Raw genomic sequence first — 18,509 nt, forward strand, 5'->3', positions numbered from 1 at the left:
TCAGATCTTGTAATAACTGAACAGCTATGTCACACAGCATTTAGATTGTCATGCAATTTACATGAGGCTCGGGAAACAAACCTATTGGCTTGTTTTTTTTTGCACCTTTAGTTTATTTGTGGTTGACTATTCATGCAGTCAGAAATAGGTTTATAAAAATCGCACTCCGCATATCAACTCACTATCTCATGTTTTTAGTGAGGAATAAAAAAAAACCGGAAAAATAACAAATCGTAAAAGCTACAACTCAGTAGGGCAACGAATGAGGCAAAGTTAAACAATTTCATAAATGGAAAAAATATATATATTTTTGTATGCTAATTGGTCTTCTAAGCACGCAGCGAAACGTAACTGCATCGCTTTTGCCCTGATTAGCCTCATAATAGCTGTTGATTAAAATGCTGTTTACAATACATCATTTATAAGTGTAGGCCTACGGAGGCTGTAATTATATTCTATCAAAATAAAACGGCCTAAAAATGGAACATATTGATACGTTTTTTTCTTCTATTGTGTTACTGGACTGTACGTTTGTTTACTCCATGTGTAACTCGGTGTTGTGTTTGTCGCACTGCTTTGCTTCATCTTGGCCAAGTCGCAGTTGTAAATGAGAACTTGTTCTCAACTGTCCTACCTGGTTAAATAATGGTGAAATAATATATATATTTTTTAAATGGCCTACAGTCCCTATGAACTACATGAAACAAGCATTATTTTAAACGTACTGTAGCTGTGCAAATGTTTGTGGGCAATTGCATGAAAAATAGTATAAAATGGTCTGCGTTATCCTGAACAGTTCTTATTCCGTTTGAATTTACATAAAGGATACAATTCTATAAAAAGGCATTTATTTTTGTAGGCTTCAATAGGTTTAATTAAGTTCTGAACTTTATTTACTTCTACAAATTGAATAAAAGACAGACCAACAATAATGCGAGAAAGACCTAAAAACAGAAATGATACATTTTTCATATGCCATAAGTCCTAATTTCAATCGAAAAACAGTTGAGTTTTATTACTAGGGGGACTCACTGTAATCAGTATTTAACGGTCCAATGTAGAGTATACATGTAAGCTTATAGATTTACACCATATAACATATGCAGGTTACTGATTAGTGTTCCACATAGCTACTTTACCTATAGAGTGTGTTTCTACACGTTTATTTCTACTAAATAATACTTTTACTATCACAACCTTTATATTTGCATCATCCAAAGCTAAATTGACTTTAGGGGTGGGGTATTAGGCAATAATGACAAGGCTCATCATAAGACTGTTAAACCTAATGAATCATATCTTCTGATGCTATGTTGTGAAGGGAGGTACAATTAATATGCATTAATTTGGAAAAAGTTGTGGCTTCAGATCAACGTTTTTGACTCTTCCACCTCCCCTACTCACTGTCCATCGACCATGCACACATCCAGACTCTCGCTTGCTCTACCCCCACCACCACACTCCCTCTTATTGAACAAGAAACCCAGAGAGAAATGAGCCCCCTTTTGTGCCCAACAGTTTAAGCTGCATAGATTCTGTTTCTTTGGCACTCATTGAGTGCCAACGTCTGAGAAAGTAAACTTAGAGTGACCCTCCAGGTTAGTTTAGTCTGGGATCCCTCCATCACTTGTTGAGTGGATTTAAGAAGCAGGATGCTGTGGGATCACATCTTACTTCAAAAGGAGAGATGACTTGCATCAGGAATTCTGTTCCCTCACCAGGGGCCAACATTCTTGACCCTGGAAGACTGGTTAAACATTATTGAACACTTCCCTTTTGTTAGGGAAGAAGAAAGTCACCACCTGATGTTGCCACCAGTGAATCTGTGTCATAGGAAGCCAGAGAATAAGTCCATTGTCACACCACCACATTCTCAAATTGTGGGATTTAACGGTGGTGGCATTTCAAGATCAGAATCTGAGTGACAGCCACCACATTTAAGACACTGACATCCAAAGGTTGACCAAGAACCCCCAACAAAATAGGTGTCCTGGGAGTTCAAGCTGACGTCACCAAATAGTCAAGCCACATTGACTTGATTTGTACATGCATAATAACAGCTATCTGCATTCTAATATCCATATGAACATGGGCCTCCACAACACTTACCTTGTTATAATTATGGTCCAGTCTAAGAGAGATGGTGGAAAATCTCAGTCAACAACATAAAACAATATTTATACTAAGCATCATATCCATACATTGAAGTGGGAAAGTGAAGTCGAATATTTTTGGAAGAAAGCAAGTTTTACAATTCTGAATGATCAAGTCATTGAGACTCACCTCACCCACTGTTTACTGCAACATTATGCCTGAGAATGGTTTTCCTGGGGAATATGAGGACTCCTACAAACTTCAACAATATTGTAAAAACAGGCCTTTACGGACAAATTATTTAGCGATAAAGTGGTTTTGAATAACCGTGTAGACATCAATACCCAACCAATTCTCTGGAAGAGAGATCTTTAACAGGACAAATTGCAATTCTAGTACAGTAAAATGTTGTTTTAGCATGGCACAGTTAACATATACCGGCCTTAAAAAATATATTTAAAAAAAATCAGGTGACAAGTTGGATCAAGTTGAGAGAAATATCATAATATCCAATAGGCATTTCTGACTGAATCATCATCATTAGTTGCAGCTGTACAAAAGAGATGCCCAAGTGCATTAGTGAACCATTCAATGATTGAAACAGTAATATCACACACCAGGAGTTGCACAATCCACATAGTTCCCTGGGGAAGAAGGCCTGACAAGTATTATGCACCTGTCTCTTGATTAAGTACACCTAGTATATGTTCAATGAAATCCTGACCTTCCAGTGACCTCTCCTCTGCCTTAAGCTCTGTTCTGGATTCCTTATTTTTACAACCATGATGTCAACTCTGGGCCAAAACAGGTAGCTCTGTAACTGGACGTGCAGCAAGCTCCTTACATTTAAAATCATAATCTTACCTATTTAAACAAGTCAGAGTTGTGGGAGCTTAAAATGGGAAAGCATGAGGGAAGTTTGTCACTGACAGTTATTTGTTTCGCCAGGGTATCAGGAACACTTTTCCTATCTACGTATAATCCTGGATAATTCAAATGAGGATTTAAATGCTATGAGCAGTATGTTACTGACATGGTGTGTCATGTCAGGTTGTGAAGGGGACCGACTGACGCATGCTCTGCTCGGTCTCACCAGGCACACACACAGCAGCCTGGGGAAGTCTGACTGAATGAACACATTAAACATTCAAAATCCTTGCGTGAGAACCACGAAAGAGGTGGGTATGTTGCAGAGGGATGAATTCGCCTCAAGGATGTAGAGTCTTTCCTCTCCACTTAAACAGAGGTCATATGAACACAATCTGACAAGAAGATTATGAATTTCTAGATTTTCTTATTTGCTCACCACCTGTCTTAACCAATGACCCAATGAATGTCAGACTCCCGCTCTGAAACACACTGCATGAGCTCCTGTTCCAACTTAATGACTGACCCTCCACCCAAAGAATAAATAAGAATGCCAGAAATAACTAAATCTATTCTGGTCATTTCATTAGAGGCATGCATTGAGAGCACTAATCCTGATTCCCAAAACCTGCCTCTTTGATAAAAGGAAAAGTCCTCAGTGAACAGGAGGGCTCTACTATCGGGCCCACTGTGCCGGCTCAAACGTTGCTTTTTGCTGTTAAAAGAAGGCCATTTCAGATGGAGAGATAAGCTTATAAGCTTGTCGTGGAAGTGAGATTTTCTTTTTTGCCTTTGTGGCAGATAATACCAGGAGATGTCTGGAAAATATTGCTCTAAACCAAGAAAATAATGCAAATGACTTTTTTTTAGGAAAAGCAAGCTAGTCTCTACCATGATACACGACATGACCAAAAGTATGTGGACACCTACTTGTCGAACATCTCATTCCAAAATCATGGCCATTAATATAGAGTTAGTCCCCCCTTTGCTGATATAACAGCCTCCACTCTTTCCTCTAGATGTTGGAACATTGCTGCAGGGACTTGGTTCCATTCAGCCACAAGAGCATTCGTGAGGTCAGGCACTGATGTTGGGCGATTAAGCCTGGCTCACAGTCAGCATTCCAATTCATCTCAAAGGAGGTCAGGGCTCTGGGCAGTCCTTCCACATCAATCTCGACAAACCATTTCTGTACGGACCTCACTTTGTGCAAGGTGGTATTGTCATGCTGAAACAGGAAAGGGACTTCCAAAACTGTTGCCACAAAGTTGGAAGCACAGAAACGTCTAGAATGTTCACTGGAACTAAGGGGCCTAGCCCGAACCATGAAAAACAGCCCCAGACCATTATTCCTCCTCCAATAAACTTTAGTTGCCACTATGCATTCGGGCAAGGTAGCGTTCTCCTGGCATCCACAAAACAGACTTGTCCGTCGGCTATCAGATGGTGAAGCGTGATTCATCACTTCAGAAAAACACGTTTCCACTGCTTCAGAGTCCAATTGCGGTGAGCTTAACACCACTCCAGCCAACGCCTGGCATTGCACATGGTGATCTTAGGCTTGTGTGCGGCTGCTCGGCCATGGAAACCCATTTCATGAAGCTCCCGACGAACAGTTCTTGTGCTGACTTTGCTTCCAGGGGCACTTTGGAACTTGGTAGTGACTGTTGCAACTGAGGACAGACTATTTTTACCTGCTACACGCTTCAGCACTCGGCGGTCCCATTCTTTGAGCTTGTGTGGCCTACCACTTCGTGGCTGAGCCATTGTTGCGCCTAGACCTTTCCACCTCACAATAACAGCACTTACAGTTGTTGATCAGGACAGCTCTAGCAGGGCAGAAATTGGACCAAATGACTTGTTGGAATTGTGGCATCCTATGATGATGCCAAGTAGAAAGTCACTGGGCAAGGACATTCTACTGCCAATGTGTGTCTATGGAGATTGCATGGCTATGTGCTTTTATACACCGGTCAGCAACGGGTGTGGCTGAAATAGCCAAATCCACTAATTTGAAGGGGTGCCCACATACTTTTGTATATATAGTGTATGTAGACTTCCTGACTGATGTCTTGAGATGTGAATATATTGATGCAACATCATTTCCCTTCCTCATGACACCATCTATTTTGTGAAGTGTACCAGTCCCTCCAACAGCAAAGCACCCCCACAACACGATGCTGCCACCCCCGTGCTTCACGGTTGAGATAGTGTTCTTCGGCTTGCAAGCCTCCCCCTTTTTGATCCAAACATAACGATGGTCATTATGGCCAAACAGTTCTATTTGTGTCATCAGACCAGACATTTCTCCAAAAATTTCCATATTTTTCCCCATGTGCAGTTGCAAACCGTAGTCTGGCTTTTTTAATGGTGGTTTTGGAGCAGTGGCTTCTTCCTTGCTGAGCGACCTTTCGGGTTATGTCGATATAGGATTTGTTTTACTGTGGATATAGATACTTCTGTACCCGTTTCCTCCAGCATCTTCACAAGGTCCTTTGCTGTTGTTCTGGGATTGATTTGCACTTTTCACACCGAAGTACGTTAATCTCTAGGAGACGGAACACGTCTTCTTCCTGAGCAGTATGACGGCTGTGTGGTCCCATGGTGTTTATACATGCGTACTATTGTTTGTACAGATGAACATGGTACCTTCAGGCATTTGGAAATTGCTCCCAAGGATGAACCAAACTTGGAGGTCCACAATTCTCTTTCTGAGGTCTTGGCTGATTTCTTGCGATTTTCCCATGATGTCAAGCAGAAGCACTGAGTTTGAAGGTAGGCCTTGAAATACATCTACAGGTACACCTCCAATTGACTCAAATTATGTCAATTAGCCTATCAGTTGCTTCTAAAGCCATGACATCATTTTCTGAGTTTTTTTCCAAGCTGTTTAAAGGCACAGTCAACTTAGTGTATGTAAACTTCTGACCCACTAATACTGTGACAGTGTACTATAAAAGTGAAATCATCTAAACAATTGTTGGAAAAAAAAATGACTTGTGTCATGAACACGGTCAAAGTCCTGACTGACTTGCCAAAACTAGTTTGTCAACAAGAAATGTGTGGAGTGGTTGAAAAACTAGTTTTAATGACTCCAACCTAAGTGTATGGAAACTTCGACTTTAACTGCTGTTCCTATGAAGTCCACATACATTTGTATATTGTATATGTATATTGTTACTGAATAGCAAATACTGCCGCATCATCATACACTGATACCCATCACTAGTTACATTTTTTATATTAGATAATATAACTGATTGTCCATCAGGAATTCAGTCACTCAGTACACTGAAGTTCATCCAAACGTATTGCTTTTAGAAATGTCTCAAATGTCTAAAGCAAACTCAGGCTGCATATCGACATGTAGTCTTCACAGCTACTCCAGAGAGCCCATCGCTGACCAGATGTGGTGTATTTTCCCCATGCCTGGCTTGACAGGAAGCTTACCATGTTAGCTAACGGAGTTCAGCATGCTGACGTACACACTTCAGAGTCAAACACAAAAACTCCTATTCAGATCCTTCATACAAGGACAGCCCATAGCCTGCTGGCCAAATAGACAATAAATGGTTTAAATAATATAATAGCTTTAATGTTTTGTAGAAAGTTTGCTGAAGTCTCAATGACAGAAACCCAGAAATAATGACTCAGAAGGTGACAAGGAATAAACCAAATTTAAATAAAACCTAATAGCCACTTAAAATACTAAATGTTCCAAGTCAGATTTACAAAATTAATAGCCTACCCATCTCTCCACTACAGCTCAAAACACTCACGGTCAAATCTGTATTAACGATACCACTTAAATTAGGGGGGATAAAAAATAATCACAAAAGGCCACAATAATACAAAATTCATATGACATGTATGTGTGTGTGCGCGTTTCAAGAGAGTGCTGGCTCAGACGGATGCATGTTCATATATATTTTATATAATGTAAATCAAACTAAAACTAATACAGCATCAAACTTAAAAAGGATCAAGAAAAATAAAGTAGTAACAGTTGGTTGTGGAGTATTTTGAAATTAAAACCAGATTGGTCAGAGCAGAGCAGGAGGGGTGCAGATCAGGAACATTGAGCCTCTCTGGCTGCGGGTGGGAAGGGGGCAGGAGGGGGTCCATCCCTGGTTGGGTGCATGGAGGGGCAGGTGGGAGCAATGGGGGTATGGCCAACTGCAGGTGGAGATTAGATAGTCCAGCGTTCTCCAGGAAATGTCTCCTTGTTTATTTTATTCAAACAAAACATGACTTTAAAAAAGCAGCCGTACTGTAGTGGGAAGTCCTTGTCCGTGATGCTGTTCTTCTACTCAAAAGTTTCTTATTAATATCCTTTATCATACTGTAAGTGTGGACAGAGAAAACCATGACACTGCAATTAAGTGAGGGGCGAGAGTGTTTGGCTGTGTGCTTGTGGTAGCTTCTTTGTGCATACGTGTACACTAGGCATTCATGTACGATGCACAGGCCGAGAGCAGGGATGCTTACACGTGTGTGTGTGTGGGGGGGGTTTGTGAGTGTGAATAGTGTACTGTATATGTTGTGTATTGTGTGTGTTTGAGAGTTCACCTCCATGTGAGAGGGTGGTCTGTCTCTGTAGACCCACTAAAACCATGCTAGAACTCTTCACTACTCTTCCAGCCAGTCCCACCACCACATGGCCAGGCTGTCCTACTCTTTAGCTTCCAGGAACAGGGTCTCCTGCGGGAAAAGCTTGGCCTGCAGTAAAGACGAGGCTGGGTCTAGCTGGGTGATCTGCAGAGAAAGAACAAGAGAAGCATGAGAAGAGGACACATTCATACAGGACACATGACAGTCATTACACACGTCCTTGTTCTAGCTCCAGTTGGAAGTGGCATTTAACCACATGTGCATACATGGAAAGTGTTAAGTTGCAATGTGCCTGGTAAAAAGTACAAACTATCAACTAGTCCAATTCTTAATCTTTTTATCATTGAACACGTTTCTGTGTACCTTGGGACATGTACACAAATGTGAACGTACCAAAGTACACCATGCAAACAGACGTACTGAAAAGGTGTTAACTTGGCCTCTGCTTGGGGTATGTCTCTAAGCTACATCATCAAGTGGAAAAGCCGTTGACGGTGAGACAGTAATCTGATCATCTCCGTTTTGGTGGCCAGCGTTGCGTTTCCCCAGAGAGATTGATCATTTCTGTTTTCTAAGGCTTCCATCCAAACTAAACAGCTGTGGTTTCTACAAGGACCTGCCTTGAACGATGTGTGTTACGACCTTAAACTAGTCACATTTACCTACTGAATGAATGACCAAACAAAAAGACGTAAGGTAGATGCTAATATTAAAAAAGACATACAGTATCAATAAGTGTCAAAATATTCATCATTCAAATCCAGGTTCAGGGCATCGGCAGAGCAAGATGGTAATAATGCATTGCCACCCATAATGCAGCCAATTTCGTCAGCCATGGTGACACACGGGTAACCTATGCTGTTTAACATGAGACAACCCAGCCTGCTAGCTTATGAGGGTTAATCACCGGGAGTCTCCTGTTACATAGGCCCCCGTCATCCCCTTCCCCACACCTGGGCCCTCTGTCTACTGTGACGTGGGGGCCAGGCCAGGGCTTATCTGTTGCCTGTGGTGACAGCCTCTGATTAGACCTCCTGTTATGATCACTGGGGTGGTAATTAACTAGCAGGCATCAGACAACCAGCGCAAGAAGGTCCGAGTTCACCTCACACTGATGAGACCATCCTCACAACGACATTAGGTGGAGAAACACTGCTGGATGATGTGAAAGCTGGAAGACCTTTGAGGCTGAAATCAAGTTAAACACCCACATCAACTCTCCTTTCACCATGGAGTCAGAGTTTGCTCTGTAACTATCCTGACAGATCTCTCTCAACCTCTGCTCTGGTTGGGGAAGTAATCCCTGCAGTTGTCAGTTGTCCTGCCCGGTTCACCGTTGAATTTGGATGTATTGTGCCTGTTATGCCACCAACAGGCTGATCCTACTCCCTGATATCTGTTCTACCACACACATATGGTAATAAACTAATCTTCCCTCAATATAAATAAAGAGTATTCTTTCCTAATGAGTCATATTTCCAATGATCATTGAGTCATCAAAACCTAACCTTCACTCGAGCTACATAATTTCAACGGTATGATGCCAGGAGGAGCAAGAATTCATCAGCAAACACAGCTATTCCCAGAGGAAAAGGGAAATGTCACACCAATGGAGGCTCTTTGACATCACGTTCTCATACTCATTTCTCCTGTCATTAGTGCTCCTCGCTCCCCAGCATGACCTGAGCTCATAAGGCAGCACAGGGAGGGGTGTCACGTCAACCTACACAACGCACCGCAGCCAGGGGAAAGCAAGATGTTGTGCTGCTAAAAGATTTACATCCCAACGGGTGAACTGAACACCTTTTCCCCCCACCTTTTGCTCAGTATTTCACAAATGCCAGCTATGCTAATGAACCTGACAGGCTGTTATGACACCACAGCATCAGGTATGAGTAAATTAGGGTTTAGGGAGGAGCAGGTGCGGCTGTGTGTGTGTTGACGTGGGGGAGGGGAGAGCATCTGACTAAAAAAAAAGTAGAGAAACAAGATGCCACACTGACACAGGAGACAAGCGCCATCAGTGATTGTTTACATTGTTATCCAATTAAGAGACCATAAGCATTGAGGCATCTGTCAACAAACAAAGCTGTTGTTTTTCTCTCCACTCTGCGTCGCGATACCCTCTATATTTTCACTGTCTGGCTCTCCCTATATGCGATGAATTCTCTTCTCCCCTGTGACACATACAGCAGCCGGGCAGAGCCTGACACAAACATACACAGGCCTACATTATTCATGATATGGCCAACAAAGCAATCTTATCAACGAACAGCTCTATGATAAAGGCAATACACAAGCATTTAAACTGTACTGTATGACTTGTAATTACATTTTAGTGTAGTAATAATAATATAATATATATTATTATATTATTATTATATTATATTATAGTGTAGTAGATAAACCAACTAGATGTCTGGCACACAACATGAAAGTCTAGCATCAGTCTGTGGAGGGCCATTTTAAGTGTTTTGAAGGTTGCGGTTTAATCTGTAGCAGCGGTGTTTTCTCAAGTGCTTGACAATGTTGGTGGATAATCATCTAACTCGATCACACGCTCATCCTGACAGGCTCACAGTGGCCAAACAAACGGAGCAGAACAAGATGCCACCTTCCTTGAGAGACCCACTACTACTGCCAAAACAGTCTAATTCCTCTGAAGATGTCATATAAAACAGTTTTCCATCAAATTAAAACTAATGGAAAATGTTGGTCTAAAACAGGCTCATTCACGTACACTACTTATGCAAGTTACCCAAGGACTTTGGAGGTTTCAGTATGTGAACATCAATGTGGGTTGTATCAAGAAAATAACGCACAAGAAATGTTATGCCTACCCTCGGATGTCCCACTAAGTAGAATTTCTAGATTTTATTTGAGGGAATGTTGGATCTTTACCTTTAATCTCTACTAAAGGACTAGTAGGAACATTTCTTTATATCCGTTTGAGGATCTGCCATCACATCTCACAAAATAATGGATTAACTCCATGTCATTGTCTTCGGTGTTATGATTATCGTGCTTAACATAATTAACACTTAAGTTGAAGTAAAAATAAATATTGCAAATCACTTCATTAGTATGAATAAAACATTTGATAACTTGAGACGAGTGAAAAAATAAACACCCGTCTCAAGATGTCAGTTTCTAACAATCAAACGTGCAGCTGAAATAACATTTTTTTATGAAGCCATTTAGGTTCTATGTTAATTCAAACCATATAACTTGTCTGTTTTAAAAACTTGTGTTGTCAAGTGTTTATTTGGCCAATTACAAAAGCAGTGGGAGATCATTATGTGCTTCCAGGAACGATGACAACACGTAGAGCCAGGGCGTGAACAACACACTTCAAAGTGGGCCGCCGCGCGGCCTGGAGAGAAGGAGGAGGGTGAAAAGGGGGGCTGCCGTTCCCCAGGGGAACAGGCCCTGAGCTTTTAACTTCTCTGGAACAGGGAAGCAATCTGCTCTCAGAAGTCCGCTTATATGCCGTCTAGAGCGGAGCCAACACAAACACCAGTCCCACACACACACAATGCATAAAGTGTGAGACTGAGTACAGTATGCATGTACAGAACTATGGGGAGCTGGTAGCCTAGCGGTTAAGAGTTTTGACTCAGCAACCGAAAGGTCGCTGGTTCAAATCCCCAAGCCGACTAGGTGAAAAATCTGTTGATGTGTCCTTGAGCAAGGCACTCTAAACCCTAATTGCGCCTGTAAGTCGCTCTGGATAAGAGCGACTGGAATCAGAGCTATAACCTACATGGAGCTATATCCCACATGCAGTCATACATGTGGGAGAGGATATTGTGGAAATACTTTCGGGGAAGGAGTAGGAATTTTGGGACTAAATCAACAAACTGCAATTGTTCTTCCTTGAAATGAACCAAGTTGTGCAGATGTGATGTCTAGTTCAGTTGGACACGAGGATCATTTCATAGCACTGTTTATTTTTCCTAAATCTAGAGTTTTGTCTAAATCATTCTACACGTTGGTACTGTTCAAACATTTAATTTTCAGAAACCTGGAACAACAATTAGGGTAAGGTTAAACTCAGCACAAAGTACAGTATCACAACGTGAAGAAAAATATCCTGTGAAGAATGTTTGGGGGTCTAAAACCTAGACTAGCTAAGTTAACTCACGACTGGAACTACTGAGTATCTAGACCACATACACAGTACAGTTCTGGTGAGTGTGAAGAAACATGTTGACGCAAAGAGCAAAACATGAAACTTCCTCCAATAACTAACAAGCAGTCAAAGAAACAAAAGTATAAAGTCAGCGATGCATTTGATTTTATTTCTGTTTAATCATCTTCCACTTAATTGCTTTCTTATTGCTGGCAATTATCTTGAGTTGTCATGCAGGGGAAGGAGAGAAGAAGTTTAAACATTTGCGGTGTATTACAAATGCAATAGTGGTACATCCGCTAATCCGAGCAGAGCAACAGTGGAAGCGTCTGGAGGAGATCGAGGCTCCTTTTAATTAGAGAGGAGAGCTGCAGGATTAGACGGACTGGGCACTGTTCAGATGCACAAACACTCTGGCACACACTGCTTGGTGATGTCCACAATGGCACCCTGTTTTCTATGTAGGGCCCACAGGGTAGTGCACTACTTTTGACCAGGGCCCACAGGGTAGTGCACTACTTTTGACCAGGGCCTGCAGGGTAGTGCACCATATAGAGAACAGGGTACCATTTTGGACATACCCATAAACTCTGCTCTCTCTTTCTCCTGTCCTCTGCACCACATCTCTACTAGAACTTCATTGGAGATGAAGACATTTTATCTTGGCCTAAAACACATAGATTTTAAAGCGTATTTAAGAAGATGTGAATAAGGCATGGATATGCTTGAATATAGATGAAGGCATGTGTGCCCACCTGAGTGTGTGAGCATTTGTATGTGCGCCAATGTTTGTGTACTGTATGAGTCTAGTGTGCGCATGTGTATAAGTGTGTGCGCGTGTGGTGAGTTAGCTAGAGTGAAGTGTTTGTACCCCCATGTTCCCTACAGACCTGGATGGCAGGCTGTCTGGGCAGGCCTGCACACACACACTTCCCTTGATTCATGGAAATCCCATTTTGTTTCCACCACTCCAATTAAGCAGGGAGTTAAAATGGTGCTCATTAGCTACCTGCCACAGCACAGAGCAGAGCGTGGCCAACAGCTCTAATTACTGGGAGGAGAACTCCAGTCGGTGCGGCGCCGTGCTCCGTGGATGCAGAGGAACCAACCGAGGAGAATACTGTTGACTGTATCCTAAGTAGCCAGCGCTCTTCTGTGTATACGTACTGGCTAATTAATATTCAACACATTATAAATGCACTTGTGGATAGAAGTCACACACACTCATGCAAGCACACGAAAAAACACATTTCTCATTAGCCCACCATGGCTTTTAATTATACAGAAATCCTCTAACTATCTGAACAGTCACACTCTCCGGACTCTAGGGATTGAGATGAGCAACAAACTGGAGCCACATGCAGGGGTGAGCCAATTATGACTGTGGACTTCTCCTGCAGAGATGTTACATTACAGGCTGCTGTGTTGATCACTGCTTAGTACCTGTAGTTAGCCAGCCAAAGGTACTGAGCAAATAAAGATAAACATACTGTGGAGTTAAATAATGGTCATTAATTACACTTTGGTTCCACCTTGTTAAAAGTAGGGATGTGTTCAAGACGATTCGATACAAGAACGATATGTTTTAGTGAAATGATTTGGTGCGATTAGAGAACAAATCGATGCGACACAATCCAATGCACTAACATTTGTTGTTGCTGTTCGAGCTCATGACCTAGGCCTCTGAGCTTGAGCTGACTTCTGTGTTTGGTGTGTAAATGATTGTACACCGAGTATACCAAATATTAGGAACACCTTCCAAATATTGAGTTGCGCAATTTTTTGGGATATGACTCTAGGTGTCAGAACATTTCCACATGTCAACTCCAATGCTTCCCACAGTTGTGTCAAGTTGGTTGATGTCCTTTGAGTGGTATATTCTTGATACATATGGGAAACAGAGTTTGAAAAACCCAGCAGCGCTGCAGTTCTTGACACAAACCGGTGAGCCTGGCACCTACTACCATACCCGTCCAAAAGCACTTCAATCTTTTGTTTTGCCCATTGACCCTCTCAATGGCACATGTACACAATCCATGTCTCAAAGCCTAAAAATGTCTTCCCCCTTCATCTACACTGATTTAACAGGTGACATCTATAAGAGATCATAGCTTTCATCTGGATTCACCTTGTCAGTCTAGGTCATGGACAGAACCGGTGTTAATGTTTTGTATAATCCGTGTAGGTCTATGGCATATGGACTATGTAGGCACCTGAGTTGAGCCATAATAGCGTTGGGCCAGTAACCAATAGGTTGCTGGTTTGAATCCCCGAGCCGACTAGGTGAAAAAAAAAGAGCCTAATTGCTCCAGGGTCGCCGTCAATGGCTGATCCCGGGCCCCACTCTCCGAGGGTGTCTCAGGGAGAGTGGGATATGCAAAAAAATAACATGACTAATTCACACTTGTATAATACACTAATGTGTGAAATAGGACAAATGTAAGCACTCACCTAATAATAACAATTCTTAGGGAGACCAGGCTTCTACCACCCCACTACCACTATCAGATTAGGGGTGTTTAATGGAGCCTGTTTTTTGTCTCCAGTATCTTACTTTTATTCCCGTAAAACACTTTTTTCAACAGCACACAGATAACCTATGTAATTTGCTCAGTTGTTACTCAACTAAAAAAGCCTAATATCACGCAAGCCATTTAAGCATGTGAATGCTGAAGGTGCCGCGCAGATGAGCAAGATCAGGAACAGACCGCATACCTGGTCAGTGCACGAAGCTGGGCACAGAGCTCAGTTTGACTAGGCTACTGACATTGCCTGGAGTTGTTCTGCATGCAAAATGACTTGTAGATCAATGACTCAACACAGTTAAGCCTACATGGAGTTCCACACTAAACGAGAGGATGCATCAGTTGTCACAATAGAGGAGTTATTTTTTTGGAAGTTAGAAAGAACATAAATAAAATATTTTCTGATCGCCGCATGCTACATTTCAATCGGTTTGTGGCTCGATGCACTTGTATCTTAAATATTTGTATTGGGGACCGATACGTATTGGTGAATCGCTACATTCCTAATATAAACACACTGTGGTGCCGTGTGGCTCAGTTGGTAGAGCATGGCGCTTACAATGCCAGGGTTATGGGAAAGATTCCCACCGGGAGACCAGTACGGAAAATGTATGAAAATGTATGCCTTCCACTACTATAAGTCGCTTTGGATAAGACTAAAAATTTAAATACTCACGTTTCTGCGGGGGAAGGTGGTGAGCAGTTTGAAGTCATCCCAGGGGTAGCCCTTGGAGGCCACAAAGTCAAAGAGGACCTGCAACTTGGTGCTGCCCAGGAAGCGCCGCACCAGAAACTCACCACTGGGAGTTCGTATACGCAGCTTGCTAATTGGCTCTCCTCCCTCCTCTGCCGGCTCTGGCGGCAGGGCATGTTCCAATGAGAGACGGATGGCCTGAACAAAGGGGAGGGACAAAGCGATCATAGAGTTAGGTAGGGAAGGGGGTGATTATTCACAGTTGGACAATGACTTAAGTGTGATTAATTTGCTTACAATGACATAGATTCACTTTGTTTCATGGAACAAACTGTGGTAGAAAGGGAAACTTTAAAACAACTATTTATGAGGTAACATATAAATTACACTGAATCCACAAGGCATCAAATCCTCTGGCCTCTTCTTCCAAAACGTGTAGGCTAGTCGGTGCGTCTCATTAATAAAGACATGTAGAACAACGCTAACTCGTGCCGGGGTAGATTAGATAACTGCCCAGAACAAATAGGATCGCCTCATCAACAGCAGGGAAATTAATCAGGTCTCCAGTGTCACAGAGCAGGACCTGCTGCTCCCACGGGGCTCTTTCCCTCCAGCTTGTTGTTCCTGTTTTGACAGAGGGTAGCATATGCTGTGACAACACACAGCAGCTTTATTTACCAACCATAATGCAATTATATTTCATAAAAGTGTACAACAGTAGCTCATTAGCAGCTCCAGGCTTCGAGTGGGAGCGTGCCAGAGGCACTCCCCAGGTAGATGCCTGGTAAAGGGCCCCCCAGCAGCACACTGAACTGTGGCGTCTGTAAAGCCACAGAGCACACGCCTCACTTAAGGCCTGCATCTCACAAAGAACACACAGGAGCATAACCACTCAACGCAAAAAACAACCACCACCACCACAGGAGGGGTGGGAGGGGGAAGTGTGCGCACCTGACAGGAGCACCATGAGGCCACTGGTACCAGTAAATAATGACATCACCACTCCCCCCCTGCCTCTTATCCTTTCATCTCCCTCTCCACACAAAGACAAAATCACAGAAAGCATTTCCCCTTGTACTCATGGGTCTACTGAGCGGTTTGTTACCCTGCGGGGCATTGTGACGGGTGGTGCAGGGCAGACAGCCGGAGACGTGAGGCAGACTTGAGGTCTGGTCTGTGGGTACAGACAGTGTGTAGTCCCGGGCGGCTGAGTGGGTGTTTGGCTGGGCTCCAGGTGTGGGACACCATGCTGCCTTGTTTACTCACACACAATGTCAGAGAAATTAGGCATTGGAGCAGCCAGGGATAAGCAGCACAACTCTGAATGGTTGGGACAGCTGTTGTCCTTCCTCCACACACTATACAGACACACTGGCTCCGCTTATTATCTCCCAACCTTCTACCTGATGACCGACAACAGTAGTAGTGGGTGATCGAGCGAAACAATCTGGAACTAAGTCTGTGGTTAGAACTCGAGCCTTGTTTAAATACAGTTGAAGTCAGAAGTTTGCATACACCTTGGCCAAATACATTTAAACACTGTTTTTCGCAATTCCTGACATTTAATCCTAGTACAAATTCAGTCTTAGGTCAGTTAGGATCACCACTTCATTTTAAGAATGTAAATTGTCAGAATAATAGTAGAGAGAATTATTTATTTCAGCTTTATTTCTTTCATCACATTTCCAGTGGGTCAGAAGTTTACATACACTCAATTAGTATTTGGTAGCATTTCCTTTAAATTGTTTAATTTGGGTCAAACATTTTGGGGAGCCTTCCACAAGCTTCCCACAATAAGTTTGGTGAATTTTGGCCCAATCCTACTGACAGAGCTGGTGTAACTGAGTCAGGTTTGTAGGCCTCCTTGCTCGCACACACTTTTTCAGTTCTGCCCACACATTTTCTATAGGATTGAGGTCAGGGCTTTGTGATGGCCACTCCAATACCTTGACTTTGTTGTCCTTAAGCCATCTTGCCACAACTTTGGAAGTATGCTTATAGCCTATGTCCATGTGGAAGACCCATTTGCGACCAAGCTTCGACTTCCTGACTGATGTCTTGAGATGTTGCTTCAATATATCCACATAACTTTCCTACCTCATGAAGCCATCTATTTTGTGAAGCACACCAGTCCCTCTTGCAGCAAAGTACCCCCACAAAATGATGCAGCAACCCCCGTGCTTCACGGTTGAGATGGGGTTCTTTCGCTTGTAAGCGTCCCCCTTTTTCCTCCAAACATAACAATGGCCATTATGGCCAAACAGTTATATTTTTGTTTCATCAGTCCAGAGGAAATTTTTCCAAAAAGTACAAACCGTAGTCTGGCTTTTTTAATGGCAGATTTGGAGCAGTGGCTTCTCCTTGACGAGCGGCCTTTCAGGTTATGTCGATATAGGACTAATTTTACTGTGGATATAGATACTTTTGTACCCGTTTCCTCCAGCATCTTAACAAGGTCATTTGCTGTTGTTCTGGGATTGATTTGCACTTTTTGCACCAAAGTACGTTAATCTCTAGGAGACAGAACGCGTCTCATTCCTGAGCGGTATGACGGCTGCGTGGTCCCATGGTGTTTATACTTGCGTACTATTGTTTGTACAGATGAACGTGGTACCGTCAGGCATTTAGAAATTGCTTCCAAGGATGAACCAGACTTGTGGAGGTGTACAATTGTTTTTCAATTGTCTGAGGATTTCTTGCGATTTTCCCATGATGTCAAGCAAAGAGGCACCGAGTTTGAAGGTAGGCCTTGAAATACATCCACAGATAAACCTCCAATTGACTCAAATTATGTCAATTAGCCTATCAAAAGCTTCTAAAGCCATGACATCATTTTCTGGAATTTTCCAAGCTGTTTAAAGGCACAGTCAACTTAGTGTATGTAAACTTCTGACCCACTGGAATTGTGATACAGTGAAGTATACTTGAAATAATCTGTCTGTAAACAATTTTGGAAAAATGACTTGTGTCATACACAAAGTAGATGTCCTAACCGACTTGCCAAAACTATAGTTTGTTATCAAGAAATGTGTGGAGTGGTTGAAAAACTCCAACCTAAGTGGAGTCCTCCCGACTTCAATTGTACATCTGAGGTTCCAGTGGCAGTTACGGTTGTGTGATGAGTCATTAAGTTCAGATATAGGTACAAAATGAATGTCAAATACTTGATGTATATCTAGAAGTAATCTATGAAGATGTACCACCTGTGAAAGCCTGTCATACACAATAATGGCATACACACAAAGAACTCCCTTTACCTCATCCCTACACATGATTATGGTTGTGGAATGAACCTGGTCTTCCTCCAGGTTGTTTGTGTCACTCTCCTGTTGTGGGGAGTGTCCTTTAGGCTTCATTACTGAATCCAACAGTGTGTCTCAGTCTCCACTCTCATCATTCAATACTAGGGTTGGAAACTTTCCAGTAAATTTCCAGTAAACATTTTCTTGAATATTTTCCATGGGAAGTTAAGCCCAGGAATTTTGCTTCAATTCATCAAAAAAGTAAGCTTATAACAGTGAACCTTTTTTGTGGGATACACACAAGGCAATTCTAGGTCTTGTGGAATATTTTGGTTAAAATGTCC

At 42.4% G+C, this 18,509-nt stretch overlaps 1 protein-coding gene across 1 annotated transcript in view; it reads right to left on the bottom strand.

The window, feature by feature from the left end:
• Nucleotides 1-6,873: 6,873 nt before the first annotated feature.
• faf1 (Fas (TNFRSF6) associated factor 1) overlaps nt 6,874-18,509 on the bottom strand; it is a 79,957-nt gene continuing 68,321 nt past the window's right edge. The window contains exons 18-19 of the mRNA XM_035782001.2: nt 14,906-15,121; nt 6,874-7,716 (exon numbers count right to left, since the gene is read on the bottom strand). Of these exons, the coding sequence (XP_035637894.1) occupies nt 7,633-7,716; nt 14,906-15,121 (300 nt within the window). The 3' untranslated portion in view covers nt 6,874-7,632. The remainder of the gene's footprint in view (nt 7,717-14,905; nt 15,122-18,509) is intronic.

The sequence above is a fragment of the Oncorhynchus keta genome, chromosome 1, assembly GCF_023373465.1.
Source record: "Oncorhynchus keta strain PuntledgeMale-10-30-2019 chromosome 1, Oket_V2, whole genome shotgun sequence".
Taxonomy (NCBI): Eukaryota; Metazoa; Chordata; class Actinopteri; order Salmoniformes; family Salmonidae; genus Oncorhynchus; species Oncorhynchus keta.